Source organism: Perna viridis, chromosome 1, assembly GCF_037379345.1.
Source record: "Perna viridis isolate PV_CMFRI_1.1 ecotype Kerala chromosome 1, ASM3737934v1, whole genome shotgun sequence".
Classification (NCBI taxonomy): Eukaryota; Metazoa; Mollusca; class Bivalvia; order Mytilida; family Mytilidae; genus Perna; species Perna viridis.
Genome location: NC_142445.1, coordinates 11,024,600 through 11,042,552, shown reverse-complemented (window position 1 = coordinate 11,042,552; position 17,953 = coordinate 11,024,600). Strand labels below are relative to the sequence as shown.

General features: G+C 32.5%; 2 protein-coding genes across 2 annotated transcripts in view; both read right to left on the bottom strand.

Annotated features, from left to right (window-relative positions):
- Positions 1–17,953, bottom strand: part of LOC148627227 (uncharacterized) — a 61,970-nt gene that overhangs the window by 7,765 nt on the left and 36,252 nt on the right. The window lies entirely within an intron of this gene.
- LOC148627229 (fibrinogen-like protein 1) lies at positions 4,687–8,111 on the bottom strand. The gene is made up of 4 exons (XM_088569954.1): positions 7,869–8,111; positions 7,083–7,165; positions 6,539–6,707; positions 4,687–6,282 (listed from the first exon to the last, which is right to left on the bottom strand). The coding sequence occupies exons 1-4, from the start codon at positions 8,017–8,019 to the stop codon at positions 5,903–5,905; spliced, it is 783 nt and encodes a 260-aa protein (XP_088426080.1). The 5' UTR covers positions 8,020–8,111; the 3' UTR covers positions 4,687–5,902.

Here is a 17,953-nt window from a genome sequence, read left to right as displayed (position 1 = left end):
CCTTGTACCTTGAATAATCTTTTAAAACGGAGACCATCTTAATTAATTCAAATTCTATGTTGCTTTAACTAAATTTACCTCCTGCAATTACCAAATATAAGCAATGGTGTAATTGTGTTATCCAAGAAAACACACACCTGTAATACAAAATGAGAAAGCTAAAAGATCTTTTTATATCGTGACTAAAAGTCAGTTGGCATATTAATTTTAATCCCGGCTGTCTATATTGATAGCGGGTACGTGCTTGTCCGACTATCTCCTTCCTCTGTTTTTAAGCTACTACTTTTAAATTTTGTTGGATGCTTATACACATAATGGAAACGTGAATGGCAAAAAGAGTTAGAATTTATTAATAAAAAAAGAAATAGAGATAGTCGAACTTGGCAGCTTTAATACCCATGATAGAGGCGTGCAGGGTTAATGAAATTTTGGATATGCTCTACACGTGTTTCAATGGGTATTACCTCCCATTGTCAGCATTTGAAACAAATACATAGGAAGTTCAAAAATTAACACTCAAAACTAAAAATCGAAATAGGAAGCCAAATTCAGCACCGAAGAATTCTACCAAATATTCAAAGGAGCAGCCTCATTATTCTAGCCTCATGTTTAATAGAAGGAATACTGCATCGGTATTTTAGGGATTCCAATTTTTTTTCGCCGCTGCACTACTGAAACTTAATTAATAATATACAAGATAGTTATAAAATATTGCAAAGTAGTAGTTTGAAAGTAGCAGTTCTAATCTTTCATTGAGTAAAAACGATTACATTTTTGAGCTGTAGCTTTGAAGTTTTGTAGGATGTTAATACACGTAATGGAGATGTCGAGATCAAATGATTTTGATTTTTAGAAATGTAGTATATAGCATTTTGTACCAAGTTTTAAAATTATGTCTCATGAACTGCCTGAAAAAAGTTTTAATCTGATGTCCTAATCATATTGAGAAATATTCTGTTTCTGAAAAGGGTTTATAGACGATGGATTTTAAAAGTATCACCAATATATCTTGTGTACTGTTTTGAATACTGATCTTACCAACTTTGCCTGATGGAACAATCAACCATAATGGGAAATGGAGGTTTAGCACGCTTTAAGCTCGTTCCCGTCTGATTACTCACTTTTGTTTCATAGTCTACGTGAATAGTTAGGCGAGGAACAACTTATAAGCGCGTTATAAAATCTGGTTTAACCAACTATTTCGATTGGAAATTCCTGTACCAAGTCAGGGCCATTGCGGTTGATTCCAACTTTCCGGGTTTTGCCTTCTGCCATTTGTTATATGGATGTTCCTTCTTTAACTGTTAATTTGACAATTGCATGGAATTTTTGCCAAGGATCAGTTCGCTAATTTTGCTCTAGGCTAACGTTTCCTATTGTTGATAAACTTAGTTTTTTCATTTTCTTGAATGTTAATTGAACTTAATTTCTGCATACTGCTAAACTTTAAAGTAAACCTCAAAGCGAGGAATGGACCATTGTACCGTTTATAATGCATAACATGCAAAAGTTTGCAGAAATAACAAAACAACACATATATAGCCGAAGACGCATAATTCCATCGGTAACTAAGCAGGCAATCAGAACTCCGTACAGGAGTTGCATAGACACGGAGCACAGTTTGAATGAGTGTAGGCGTCTCTAAAAATACAAAGATTTCTAATAACAACAATAGCGAGACAAATACTGTTTAAAACATTACATTAAATGGTGATAATTACGACTTTATGATGTATAAAAGTAACTTGTTTAATGTCGAATTTAACAGCATGATGGAAGTTTTGGCACGATTGTTGCGGCGACAAAAATGATAAAATAACAGTTCATCAATCTTATTTATCAACAAAACATATACAGTTGTGATTTATATCTTTATTCATATGTATGAAAACACTTTTACATTATTTTTTTGAATTTTCCTTCCGCTTAGCCAAATATTTCCTCAGTCATCCACTCCAATATGAGTAGAATAAGTTATCCTATTGTTAGTATTATTAAGAAGAGTCCGTTTTAATTGTCTAAACTCTGATGACAAGTAAACAGTATGGTAAACAGTATGATTATTATAGTTAGCCACTAGAATATGTCCATAATTGTTTGTTGCTAATGAATTAAAGCCTGTGGTTATAATTGAAAAAAACTTGAACCATTGGCCTTGACATCTTGAAAAACGGATTGAAGACTCGGGTGCTCAATTGTTCTCACCATTTCCCCAAGATCGTTGATTTCATTTAATATATTGTTTTTCAATTCAAATACGACTAACTTTCCACCATGAAGGAAACAAACGTCCAAACAGTTTTCTGTAGCGTAGCTAGTTTTCTTATGTTTATTTAACTTGCTAGCACGGTTTTCATGCCATAGCTATATGCCATCTTGTGGATTTTGTAAAATGGTGCACTGACTGTGTCGCCATATTGGTAAATACAAAAAATACCAGTTTTTATATTGAAAATTTCGATATGCTGTACACGTGTTTCAAGGAGTAACCTCTCATCGGCAGCATTAAAATCAGGTATGTAGGAAGATGATAATCAAAATATTAGTTGTATACAAGAAGTACTCATAACCAAATTTATCGAAAGAGGAAGCCAAATCCATCACCGAAAGGTTCTACCATATGCAATGCAAGGAATGAAGCCTCAGTGTTTTACGTATTTTCAAATTTGGAAGATTTCATAAATAGGTTAAATAAAATGTGATATTATTCGGGGTCAAACAAGTCTGACTATTTGGTTGGTGAATAAGATATTTCCATTTTCATGATAACACTGAAGTAAGTTTTTTTGTAATAATTCAATTGCTTTTACAAGACTGCATTCTTTATGATATGTAAGTCATCAGTTCTGCTAATTTGAGTATCGCTGTACAGTCATGCTTGCTGTGATCTTGATCAGAACAGAGCAGACAAGTTCATTACTTGGTTTGCAAAAATATGAAGTTCTTTGTTATGTTTGGTGCATAACTGAATTTCCGATTTCAATGAAATTTTTTAATCAGGAACGGTAAGATATTCGATTTTGTGTGGTTTTTTTTATTGCTTTAGCCTCATGGGATATTCTTCACAAAGGTTGCGAATAAGCACACCTAAATACAGGCATTAAGCAATACCACGTTCCTCGTCCTCGAATAGACCACACACTTTGATCGGCATATCATTTTCCTGTTGAAATTTGTTTGCTGTAAAGTGGGTTTAACTTGAAACTGTTTATACCTTCCTCGTCAACAGATATCCGGGTCCCACATAAAGGACAATCGAAAGAACATTCATCAACAATTAATGTTTTGAGACATAGAGTACAAAACACATGGTAGCAATTCAAAGTCTTGGCTCTGTATAACACGAAAGACAAATGCTACATCTAGAATCCAAACCCAAGACACCACTTACTGCCATTTTTTAAAAATTGTACAGTCATGTCAAAAAATGTAAGGGAACAAAAGGGGATAAATGTACCGCATTGCTGATTTTGGTCTCATTTTGAAGATCTGACTATACAAGACGCTTGGATTAATGAGTCCAACAGCGCAATTTTCGAAATGTTAAACGTCAAAAGCCCATAAGAGCGTCAAGTTTGAGTATTTTTGAAAGTTCTTAGTCACATAATTTAGTGTCAGAAATTGTCCTCATTTTGACATTTCAAAGATAGAAAAACGGTTTTAATTCTTCTTATCCTATTTACAAAATATGACTTTTCTCGAACTTCTTTGCTGCTTTTAGACACAAGCAGCGTGCATAAAAAGAGGAAATTTCTTATTTTGTAACTTTTAAATATGGTAAAACTAATTAAAAGTGTAAAGAAGATATATATATATAAATCATTAAAAAAATGTGCATTTAGAGATGAAATTGAGAAAAGGATACAAACATACACTTAAAATATCAAAGTCAAAATTTTTACTCCATTTTGTTCTTAATTTCCTATTGTACATGCACACATTTAAATTTTAAATTTACAAATTTTTTTCCAGTGTTAGGAATATTATAACTAAGAGAATTAAGAATACCCATATACCTGTTATTAAATAGATTAGCTAATCCGAATAATGCAGTCGTTATATTCCGCTCACTATCGATCGCTACCTTGTATGGCCAGTGGCCGATATAGGGCGCAGAATTATTCGAGTTAGAGAATAGCAAGACATCAAAATTCCGCTTTACCACGCTGCTCGAAACAAGATTTGAAATAAAAGTAATTACTTTTAACAGAGACTTTAACATAAACCCTCTGCATTCAAAGACACTGATCACATTGATTTCCCATTTCTAAATATTGTAACTGTTATTTCAAACATAAATGATGAAGTTTCTGTTTAAGATAGAGACATTTATATTGTAAAGAAGTTCTAGAAATGGAAACGACACCATTTCTTCGACCAATTCAAGGCAATTGTGATTAATATTTGATTAAATGTGGCCTTCAAACCCCTTACTTTCTATTTTAATGCTTGTTTGTGACATTTCGAAGGATTTATATGAACTCTTCCTTGAAAGGTTTAAAAATTTTATGATGAACACAATTGATATGTGTGCATGCGACACATCTCTGGTTGCCATTACATGAAAATGAACGTTATTCATTTTTAATTTTTCAATTAAAAACAATAAGCAAAAACATTCATTTAATACATTATTTATCATTTACGCACTTGTATCTTTTTACAAATTTATACACAAGTCTATAATTTCAAAGAATATTGTTTATTAACTATACTTAGCTATACACAAAGTAGTATCGCGTGATTTCGGTAGTTATCGAACTACGCCGCTAGATTTTACAAACCAATTTGTTTGTTAACGCTACACATGCAAAATTATTTCACATGATGATTTCACACGAATTTCAGATGATTTTTACCTGCATTAAGCAAATAAACTTTGTGACAGAGTTCACGTAAAATTCAGGTGAATGAGCCTTCACGTGAAATTCGTATTAAGTGAATTTCACGTTAATATCATGTGAAGCTCGATTAACATTAATTTTACGTGAAAAATATTTGTCTCTGTACAGTTGCGCTTCTCTTAAATTGCAAGCGTATTGAATACCAGAGGGAAAATCCATGGACAAAACAAAGCCAAGAACGCAGGTCACATTAAACAAACGTATCCACAGAAACGAACACTACGAACCCAATTAAAACTGAAGTCGAACTAAGGTTAGCCGGAAGGGTGGACAATATGTCCTTTAAGTCTCGACACGTTAACTCTTGGAATTCATGAGAATCGGTAGTAACTCCCATTCAACAGCATTGGAGATGATTTTAATAGAGTAAAGACCAAGATCTTTCAGTAAAACATTTTACACATAAATACATTAAGACGCTTAACTATTTTCTACACTATTACAAGTTTTAAATGAATAGTAGAAAATTCGGATTACTATCCGTCACATCGATGCACAAGGAGGTAACAAACTAAATTCGAATCGGTGTTTGGTTTTGAATGCAGCCCCATATATATAAAAATTCTTACAATACATCATTCGTGCTACTCGTTGAAGGTCCAGTTAAATGAATGAGGAAATCTGAACATTTGGATAGATGAATGTTTTTTAATGAAATTGGTAACGAGTACTTCATATCGGTCAATGAGGTTATGGACTTTCTTGAATTAACAACCTCTATTCATTCACAACATAACCTTGTCCAAGTTGCCTTTTTGTAAGCCACTGAGCCTTAAAGCCCTATCAAGAAAATTAGTTTTTAGCAAAGCGTATGAATTGTGTAACAAAATCTCAATAATCTCATCTGGAGCAGCAGGCCGAAATGTCGCATTATCATGTAAATACATAAAGCATTATTCTGAGAGTGTCAAAATGATACATAAAGAAACTAGGTCGATAAAATGATACAACAAATGTTAAATTATACCAATTTACATCCCTTCTGTTCATATGTTTATCTAATTGTTAGACACCATCATTTGCGCGAACTTCATGGAATAACTATATCCTCCCCAGGAATACCAGTAAATTCCATCAAAGTAACTACCACTGGGTGTATAGGGTCCACCATAGTAATATTTGCCGGTAAGGAAGGCGTATGTACAGTAATTGAACCACCATCCTCCCTGTTGATGAACAGCACAGTAATTCCGGTCAGGTTTATCTTGTGTTGCAAATGCCATGTTATCATTATGGGACATCGAGTCACCAGCGTCACCAGAGTAACCACCAATTCTTAGTGTGTAGCTTGTTGAGTCTATTAATTGAAAATGACTGTATCGAGCGTTTTTGTTGTTTCCCGCCCAGTCTTGAAGATTAATTGTCAAAATCGTATTTCCTGTAATGAAAAAGTCAAGGTCATACTGGTAGTAAATATTATCACACACGGATGAATCCACGAATTAATAAAATGAAGAAGAAAATATACTTTCTTAATCGAGCGCTACATATCATTGGTTAATATTGACATGCGCAATGTTAAATAACTTACCGAAAACTTAGTCTTAAGTTCACAACTGCAATATTTGTTTGACTATTGAGACTCTTCGAAAATATTTGAATCTTTCTTTCTTACAGGTTACGGTTCAACTTACTCTGAATATTTGTGAGATAGTATATTTGGTTTAACCCTATCCAGTAATCACTTTGACTGTTACCAAATCCAGAGACATAAGACTGCCATCCCTGGCTGAAGCTTATTTGCGGGTCCATTCTTCTCAAGATTACATTATAAGAGTTGTTAACGTTGTGAATGCAGTAGATCTGGAATGAAGAATTTGTTACATTTGTAAGCAGTAAATATTTGCATTTTTGATGAAAAAAAAAACTTCCTTTATTTAACAAAGAAAAAATGTTATTAAGAAAAAAGAAAGAAAAAGCGTAGGTTGATGTTTATTTTATTGTTTTATCTCTACTATTGGTAACCTGTGCTTTGATACACTTTGATATTAAGTTAAATTAGGGAAATACAACAACAAAAACTGAATCAATAAAAGTACTCAATGATGTCAGACGCTGTCCAGCCTAATTTGTCTGTCTGATTTGTTTTTTTACGAGAAAAATAAAACTCAATGTCTAGTTACAATTAGAATGAGACAGCGGTTTTTTTATCCCTTCATACTTATATGTTCAGTTTACCTCAAAACTATAGGTTGAGTTCATCCATATCCTGTACACTCCATCCTTTGTGTATTCACCATACTTCCTTACTTCACCACAGTCTACATCAAAATGTATGTAACGTAATAACGGATGTATAATGATATAGACCAAACTTATTGAAAATTAGCTTTTATTCCATGATTAGAATTGCATTCTTAATTTCTAATCTTATACTTGTATTTATATATTTGTATTTTCACCCCTTAATTTCAAATTTATTTTACCATTTTTAAATATATTTTAATTTTGATAGTAACATCATGTTTGGTAGTGCTGCAATAAGCTCAATACTTTGAAGTTCATCCTTCTAGTTACAAAAAATATATTACAAGGTAAAATTGTAATGCATAGTAATCATAACTCTCTTATGTACATTGAAGTTAATCTTATTTCTGAAGAAAAATATAAAAAAAAATCAATTTAAAATCAAAATAAAATAAATAAATTCAACAATGCAAACCATTTTCACCATAATTGAAAATCCACAAATTTATCCGGAAGTTACTTTGCAATGTTTATCTTTTTAAATGTATTTGAACAAGCTTATCTAACCGTAACGTAATATGTGTGGAAGTAATGTAGTACAGCTGTACTCTCACATCACGATATAAATAAAAATGACGAAGTGTGTTAGTGATAATTTATTTTGTCATTTAACAAATTAAAATCGTTAATATAAAAAGTCAATGAAAGGATTAAAAGAAACATATGTAGTTAAGATAAACACATATCCATGAAATGGAGAACGCTGAATAGACATACCTCTGTATTTCTTGTTGTCCCATCTGTTAACTAGGGTTTCTAACTGCTTGTTGCTATTCTCTCTTCCCCATAAATATCCATTTGTTTGACACAAACAGGACAAACAGAAAAACAAACTTAAAGGTAAGAAATTTCTCAAAACGACATCCATATCAATGCGTACTGTCTTACATTTAAGTCATATGATAACAGATCAAACCAAATTTATATCAAAACAACTTCCTGTTAAACCCCACAAAATCACTTTAAATCAAATATTTCCTTTTTGCCTTTATTTGGTTGTACGTATATAAATATGAAGGTTATTTGATTCATCTGGTTTAGAACCTAGGTGAAAGACCAAAACTCAAAAACGTATTTGAAGACTTTGGTCAAAAGTCTGAGTTTAAATTTATATTTAAACTATATTTAAATTCATTTGAGGAATAAGGATAATAACAAAATTACCGAACAATAACTCGATCCCTTATCAAGTCAAGTCCAAAATAAATGTGAAAAAATAGATATTTTACCAACGGAGCAGCTGATGCCGCAATGGTCCTGACTCAGTACTGCGATTTCAAACGAAATGGTGGGTAAAATAAAGGTTTTACAGCGCACTAAACCCCCCTCTTTCATTGCGGCGTGAATATACCAGTGGTGATTAAACAGCATTTGCATGCTATTGCGTTAAAATCGAAAAATTAGCACAAAGAACAATTTACAAAAAACAATCATTACTCATTATTTTAGAAGAAACTGAGTACAATATAAATCTAGCAAAATTGACATTACACCACCGGAGCAGTTGGTACCGCAATGGTCCTGACTTGGTACAGGCACTTCAAACGAAATGGTGGGTTAAATCTAGGTTTTACAGGGCGCTAAACTTCCCCTCTCCCATTGCGGCATGACGATAGTGATGATTAAAAAACAACAATCATTACTCATTGTTTAAGAAGAAACTGAGGACTGATTTCTAAAAAATAATTTGGTAAGAGACTTTTTAAGACGCATTTCTTCATATCCTTGATTCAGGAGTCTGTTACGCGGATATTTATGACGTTCAAGGAAATCCGAGTAGTTAGTACTTGCTCTAGCGTAGCGAATCAATTATGAAATATAAACACCATATGCAGGGATATAGCTGCACAGAAAAGGAAATTTTATTAAAATTAAAGTCGTCTCTTTTATCATAAATCTTAGTGCGAGTTGACCACTGTTGTCGAATTCGAGATGTAGGTAAAAAAAAGATGCAGAACAGGCTGTTTCGGGAGTCTCCAATATCTCGAGCTCTGATGGATATATTGACGGTAACCATTTACCAAAAGAAGGTACGTTGATGGACAATACATCATCAATATATCTTTATGTAAAGTTATATGATTTAGCATCTTTTAAATTTTTATTCTTTACAAGGTTCTTAAGGAATTCAGTCTCATATGAATATAAAAACAAATCGACCAGGATAGGAGTACAGTTAGTGCCCTTTGGAATGCCAATTTGTTGTTGAATAAAATAGCTCCTCCAAATGTGACAAATATGTTATCAATAAGGAAATCAAGCATATCGCAAACCTGCTTTTCTGTGTAGCACACTTTGCCTTCTACGATGTTTTAGAAAAGTATGTGGATTTGTAACCGAGGACAACATAAATTTTGAAATAGTTAAAGATTTACGAGATTTCGATTTTTCATGTGGTAATGTAGTGTGAAGAGTTGAGAAGTAAAAAAATTGGAGAGAAATAATTTCCGAAAAACTGCAGGATTTTAGGTTTTGAAGTTAGTCTTTAGAATGTGTCCACATATGATTAATGCCGCTACGAGAGTAGGAGGTATTTTAATAAGATTGCTGTCCATTCTTAACTGCAGACAATATCTTTGTAAGATGAACTGACATCTTCTTCGTGGAGCAAGATGAAGATCCAGTTATATACCTTTCTTTGTATGGATTCTTAAGGAGTTTGGGAATCCAATACAAGTAAGGTAAGTCCTCAAATTTTGTTTCGATGTTGAGAAAAGACATGAAGGACTTCTAGTTGTTTAGAATTTCATCTTTCTTTTTAGAAGTAGTACATTTGTATGTGGCACAACCTGGAATGTTACTATCATTGCCTAATTCTGTAATAAGGCAACTGAAGTAATGCGCTTTACAAACAAATACAATGTTGTTCGAAACTTTGTCCACACATTTTGATGACACATTTCTCATGTATCGTTCAATTGCCTCAGGATCGTTGAATTCGGACTTGGGTCTTTTATCGACACATTTCTGGAGATTGTCAATACGATTCCGTACCAACGATTAGATGGCACGTATCCAATCTGACAAGGACTCGATTTCTGATTCTTGGTCCTTGTCTCTCTCTTTATCCATGATCTGGCATCCATTATAGTTTTGAAATTAAGTTTCCAATTAAGGCGCTGTGATTCTCCGAATTTTGGACCATGAGAAACTGAGGAGTTCATTCTCAATGATATTCAAATGTCCAGTGATGACATGGCCAGAAGGACTGTTATTAAAAAAAGAAGCACAGTCACATGTCAGAGGGGATTTTAAGTATTCCTTAATGTTTAGATTCTGCAATGTCTTTTTACTACTTATTATCTTAGTGTAGCTGTAAGAGACTATAGGAACAGATTGATTTTTGAAATATGGTGAAATTTTGGAAACTACCGCTTTACGATGAAGAATATTGCTGATGTTAAGAGCATCTATTCCTTTGTTGGAAAATGGGATGTGTATAAATTTCCGATTCTCACCGTGAAGAGGTTCAGATCTAACAGGTTTAAAGGACGGACTTTGGCGTAATATACATTTGGTTTCCTAGACAGTGATTTGAGTATAAATGTAGGGATCTCTCTGACAATGTGGAAGAAGGTTAAGGATTGTTTTGAGGGTTTTAGGAATTTGGGAAAAATCCACATTTTGTATGGTTCTTTACAATGCTGCATTTTGGTTATTTTAATTTGTCCAAAGTTGGGTCCAAAAATGAAACTTTGTTTGATTTCAGAAAAACTAAAAACAAAGAAAAACATTCCTTTGGGTTCTTCCATATATTGAATCTAATAGGGTTTATTTATTTTAGTTTTTTTGGGGTCCAGTGTTAATTGGTCCATGTCAAGGTCCAAAGGGTTCAAAATAAAAGTTTGAGGCAAAAATTGAAATCTTATTGTTTTTTTTTCTCAAAAACTTGATCTTAGATAGCAGACCAATACAGGATTTAGCCATCCAATACAGGATTAATCTGTCCAATATGTCATATTTGCCTGGTTAAAATCCATATTGGCCTAGTTAGTCAATAAAGGTATAATTATGTTAGGTTGTCCATATTGGCTGAGTTATTGGTCCTTGGGTAGCAATATTGGACTTTGGCTACGCCTCAGTCCAATATGATTAGCCTTGGATCAATAACTCAGCCAATATGGAAAACCTTAACCAATAATACTATATATAAATACATGAACTGTATCATTTATGCAGTAAATAATACAGTGTAATCTGTCTAAACTGAACTCTGAATAAACCAAAACCTGTGTAGACCAAATACTTTCAAAGTCCCTTTATATCAGTTTAAGTGTATTTTTAACCTGGGTAAACCCATTACCTGTCTATACCAATGTAATTTTAACCAAAATTTGATTAGATTGGCTACCATCAGTAGGTTTTAACTTGACAATGCTCAATAATATTGGAGTCAATTTTTGTATGCAGCATTTTTTTTTCTAAAAGTTAACTTACATGCTAGTACCTGGATCTATCGCATGATTGTTTCTTCTCTGTTTTTTTGCTACTTGTACTATTATAAGCTTTATACAATACAAAAAATGTATATACTGCTACATATTATATATTAACAAGTCTTAACTAAATACTACCTATATAAAATTATGACAACAGAAATGTTGATTTTTTATAAACACAATGTAGCAATAAGAACATTGATCAAAATGTAGCAATTTTATTCTTCTAAATTATATCCATATCCACCTACCTGTTAAAGATTTAAATCAAAATAAGAAGACATAATATATCACTTGAACTTCATAGAACTTACATATTTCAAGACATTAAGTGGAGTTTTTTTGTAGTGATGGGTCAGTTCCTCAAAACTACTTAAATTCAATGAATTATATAAATATAAAAAAAATATTTTATATTAAATGCTTGCAGATTTTGTTCTAAAGGTACTATCTTATACCTTAAGGTTTTCTAACATCAGTAGTTTCCATATTGCCATTTTTTTTTAGCTCACCTTGCTGAAGGCCAAGTGAGCTTATGCCATCACTTGGCATCCGTCGTCGTTGTCATGGACAAATTTTTAAAAATCTTCTCTTCTGAAACTACTGAATTGACAGGTTTTAAACTTGGCATGATTGTTCCTTAGGGTGTTCTGCACAAAATGATTGTTGAAATTTTTGATCCATGAAAAAACATGGCCGCCGTTACTAAAAATAGAACATAGGGGTCAGACGGCAGTTTTTTGCAAATAACTCAAAAACCATTGCCTTTAGCAAATTTCTTGCTGGAGTAATATTGTTCAGCATCATGAGATGGACCTATGCCAAAATTTTCAAAACGATTGGTCAACTGATGTAGGAGTTACAGACCTTGAAACAGTTTTTTACGCATTTTTCGCATGTGCAACTTTGAAAATCTTCTCAAAATCCATTGCACAGAATTCAGTGGAAGTTGACATATATGTTCCTTAGGGTATCCCACACAAATTGACAGTTGGGATTGTTGATTCATGCATTTAGCAAATTTCTGGCATAGGGTAAAATTGTTAAGCATCATGAGAAGGACCTATGCCGAAATTTTCAAAACCATTCATTGACTAATGTAGGAGTTAAGACCCTTTACAGTTTTGTTGTTTTTTTTTGTTTTTTTTCACATGTACAACTTTGAAAATCTTCTCTAAAACCATTTAAGATCATTGAATGAAAATAAGCATAATAGTTGTTTAGTGCATTGTGCTCAAAATGATTGTAGTGATTTTTAATTAATGAATAGATATGGCTGCCTATACTAAAAATGGAACTTAGGGGGTCATAAGACAGGTTTTGAAAAAAAATTCAAAAATTGTTGCCTTTAGCAAAATTCTGGTTCAGGTAATGAAAATGCTATGAAAAGCATTTCTTGCATTTGACAATTTAGTTGATTTTAACTTAGCCTGTCTCATTCCTCAAGTTTTTCAAATAAGCAAACAGACCCATCGAAACCTGCCGGACCATCGGACCTGTCCGGTAAAATTGTCCCGGGTCCGGTAAATACACGTTGCTTGTCGGCCCGGGTGTCCGATGTTTTTTTCTTACGTTAAAGAAGATTTTCTCAAAACTGAAGTGGTTTTTGTGAATAATAAAACTAGAACGTTTTAATAATTACGTGAATTAGTCTACAGTCTAGCGAGATAGTCAATCAATTTGATTGTAAATAATAATATGTAACTTCCGGTTCATTCGCTACACATCATTTCGTCCTTTGATATATCGTCCCTTCCGTTGTCTCGCTACTCGTTTACATGTGAAACATGCTGTTATTATATTGTCAAAATAATAATGAAAAAAATAATAAAGTATATTTCTTTTACATCGAAATTGATAAAGATTAATAATTGAACATCTGATAAAACAAATTTTCATTTGACAATGATGATGATTATGAAGACAGTGAATGTTTTGACTATCAAGATGAAATGTTGAATTTTGAAATGATTATGTTTTATGCCAGAGATTGAGAATAGATTTTATAATTTAATAACAATACTTTATTTCAAATTTAAAAAATCCACAATATATAATACAAAGAACTCAAAACAAAGTACACATGTTTCGTTTATGAAGACTCATCAGATACACTCTAGCCAAAATGAATAATGGTGACAAATTAACAAATTCAAGAGCCCATACCCAGTAGTTTTAAAATCAGCTTGATAATAAAATGTACTTGGATATTCCCACCCCCCATCAAAAATGTTAGCGTGTTGATAAATTGTTCAGAGTTTTTTCGGTCAGACAAATTGTCGTTCGGTCAGACAAGTCATCACCTTGTGTCTGACCGAATGTCAGATGTGCTTAAAAAAATTTCGATGGGTCTGAGCAAATGGTTAAGCATGTGAGCGATTCAGGCTCTCTTGAGCCTCTAGTCTTTTTACATGTAAGTGTGTCCAGTGTTTGAATTTTCTCATTTAGATATTCTGTTTTTTGTCTCAGCATGTCAAGACTTTATTTGTGACCATGTATAAATATGCTGACCTTTTTTTACCATAGTGTCATTATATGGAAAATATCAGATTTTTAGGCAAACAAATTGTCCCAGAAGAAATGTTGACTAATTTTCAATGAAAGCAGATACTCACTGTTCCAGGCACAGTCATTTCTGTGACAAATAAAATATATGTCAAGAGAGATAAATATCATGAATGTGTATTGTGTTACAATGGTAAAATTGTATGGTATATTTACCCACATTTACCATTTATTTACTTGCAGGAGAAGAAAGCTGTGGACAAGATCAAGAAAGTTAAAGCCCAAGAAAAGAACATTTTGTTACAAAATATACAAAATCTTGAAGATGCTGATTCAGATGATGAACTTAACAAACTTCCACTTTCTCCTGATGGAAAATACTTGGTTCTTACTGCTGCTGAAGAAGATGATGATGCTGTAGAGGATTTTAACAATGTAGAGACACAAATAACACAAAATGTTAAAGATTTAAATGTAGGACAAGAGGATGATGGAGCAGTAGATGACTCAGAAGCTTAATCATTTAAATAGGGCATTCTTGTTTATTAAGTACTTTGTGTACTGGTTGTGCAAGTTTGAATAATTTCTTGAGAATTATGAATATAATACAAAAATGTACTGTGAAGGAAAATTTCAATCATGGGTAAATGTATTAATTTTCTTTTTAGCTCACCTTGCCAAAGGCCATATGAGCTATTGCCATCACTTTGCATCCATCGTGGTCGTTAACAATTATACAAAACTCTTCTCCTCTGAAACTACTTGACTGATTAGAACCAAACTTGATATGAATGTTCCTTGGGGTATCCTGTATAGAACTGTTGTGGGATTTTTAATTTGTCCAAAAACATGGCCGCCATTACTTAAAATAGAACATAGGGGTCAGACAGAAGTTTTTTACATATATCTCCAATACCGTTAGGTTTAGCCAAATTCTGACATGGGTAAAAGTTTTCAGCATGATGAGATCAATCTGTGGTAAAATTTTCATTTTAATCTATTAAGCCATGTTGGAGTTATTGCCCTTTTTTAAAGTTTTTTGCTATTTTTAATGTTATTTCTTTCAAAAATCTTCTCCTCTGACACTATTTTACCAATTGAAACAAAACTCAGTATGAGTGTTCTTTGGGGTATCCTGCATAGAACTGATGTGGGGTTTTTTGATCTTTTTTTGAAAAACATGGCTGCTGTTACTAAAAATAGAACATAGGGGTCAGACAGTAGTTTTTTGCATATATCTCCAAAACCATCAAGTTTATTCAAATTCTTTCAATAGCTGAAACAATCCTTATTTTTAGGACTACAAAAGTCTTCTGGCATAAAATTTGTCAGATGCCTTCTTATAAGAGTTATTGCCCTTGACAGGGGAAAATGACAGGGTTTTTTTTACAGTTTTCAGCCAATATCTTGAAAACTATGGTAGATTTAGACTTTCATTTGCTGAAATGATCGTTATGATAAGTCCTATTAAAGTTTTCTTGAGTCAAAATTGTTGGACAACTTCTTGTGTAATTTATTGCCCTTGAAAGGCAAAATTTAACCAGGTGAGTGATTCAGGCTCCTGGCAGCCTCTTGTTTTCAGAACACTTCATTGGTTTTTGTCTCTCCCTTTCAAACAAAATTGCAAAAGTGGATACAAAGTCGCTACTGCATTCCTCTATCTGTCAAAAATAGCAATAAAGTCATTGTCAACTTTTGACATGGCAAGGAGATGCCACATTTCAAGTTGTCCTTCTTTTTAATTGGTGAATTTTATATGACTTCAAGATTTGTCTGTTAAGTAAAAACATCAAGTATTTGTGTCATTTTTTGTAAACAACAAAGAAAATGAAAATAGGTATACTATGGAAATTTTTTCACAGTACTGTTAGGTTGAATTGAGTTTTATTGTCTGTATGGTAAAAAAAAGCATTTAATGTTGTTTCTGCAAAAAGTATGTTGGTTTTTGTCCATTTTTGTAAGTTTGCTGAATTTTCATTTCAGAAGTCTATTCATTCATATGATTTTGCTATTTGCAAGCTTGGTTGAGCATTTTAGTCATAGAGAACAGGGGCTTGTAAGGTTTAGAATTATGTTAATATTTTTGCATGTATTTAATAACTGTCATTGTTCTTGATATGTTTCATCGTGTCTTACAGTTGAAGGATTTTAGTTTGCAGACCCCAATATTTCAAGGTTCGGTAAAATGATCCTGCTTCATAGATTTCATCATTTGTAAAATTCCTCAAATGTCTAATACTTCAATAGAATATAGACATTTCACAGGTACCATTAAACCTAGATATTGTTTTTACCCACACATCTAGTATCCTCAAATGATGTTACATTCAGTATTTTTTTCCTGGTATTTGCTGTACATGTGTGGGTGTGTGTATTTTAAGCTTTTATGAATGATTTTCTTGTTCAATGCATTTTTTAGCAGACACTTTACACTTTATTTATATATTCCAGCATTATATGGAGGCAAAATTGTGTTTTGTGAGTCTTGTAAAACTGTGGGAAAGTACTTGGGTTTAGTATATATTTAACTGCTTAAAGAAAATCACTTTTATATAGTTATGATAACAAGTGTGTTTTGAGAAAGGTACAATTTTGTATAAGTCATCCAATATGGAAATCCAACATCATTTTTTTCATTTTTGTTACCAGCCCTGAAAACAGTTTTAGTGTGTCAAAAAATTTGGGTCTTGTAGGACTTCAGACTTCTGTTTGGTATGTCAAAATCCATGGGATGTCATTAGTGGGCAGTTTCATCTACTTGTGCATGTCTAGACACATTTTAGTATATTTTATGCATTAAGAAACAATACAAGAGGAATATGGCCTAATTTCTCTGCAAATATCTGTCAAGTTACTAAAATATCACTTCCTGGTTTCATTATAATTTACCTTTGATAATGTTGCTTTAGATGGTATCATAACAAAATTTGAAGAAGAAAGATGAACTCTGTGCTGTTATAATTTTCCTGCAGAGTTTAGAAAATAATTCATGGTGTTCTTCAGAGTTACTTTTCTGGTGATCTTGTCACTCAGTTGTTACATTCTTTAGACACAGTAATACTGTTTGTATTGTTAAGGTTTTGTTATTTGTTATCAGAAGTCCGATATAGTGCTTGATGATTTATATCTTTGTTACAGAGTGTTTAAAATTCATGCCATTAATTATATATCAGTGTTTCTTTTACTTTTTATAAGCTCATTATGAATGAATGAACTTGGTTATTTAATAATGGTGGTGTTCAGTTTTTCTCCCCTTTTTTACTTATACACAAATGCTTTTAAAACACTCTTAAAACTTTATTTACGGCTGTTAGGAACCAATCCATAAAAATTCAAACACTTCCCTATGGCAGAAAAACTTACCAAGCAAACAATGTTTTTCGGTCTAGATCGAATAAAATTAAAATTTGATAGGAAGTTTTAAATTTTCCTATCTACCACTTTTCATTTCATATCAGGTTCAAGCAATCAATTAACACATTTTCTTATTTCATTAATAGACTGAAACATGAAAAATGAAAAAAAAATAGATTAATCTAGTCAAGTATACTGGTATTTCAGAAGTCATTGTGATAATGGTATAGCAATTAATGTGATTGTCTTGTGAATAAATGGTTAAAAGCACACTTTTTATTTTAGCCAATATACAGACCAGTTTAAAGTTGAACACAATTATTGTGCATTGTAGAAAACACATTAATTACCATCATAAATATACACATTGGATTTTGATTCTCCAGTATACAGGCCCAGTGCTACAAGGCTTGGAAGAATTATATAAGTCTTAGAAAATTCTCAACTGTGACATCATCAATTTCAAAGACTTTGATTGGAGTTGCCATGGAAGTTGAGAATATT

Coding starts and splice junctions, on each gene's coding strand:
- LOC148627229 (XM_088569954.1), bottom strand. CDS start 8,019: ATGGATGTCGTTTTGAGAAATTTCTTACCTTTAAGTTTGTTTTTCTGT. Junction 6,708..7,082: donor ACTCAACCTATAGTTTTGAG/GTAAACTGAACA, acceptor TCTTCATTCCAG/ATCTACTGCATTCACAACGT. Junction 6,283..6,538: donor CTATCTCACAAATATTCAGA/GTAAGTTGAACC, acceptor TTTTCATTACAG/GAAATACGATTTTGACAATT.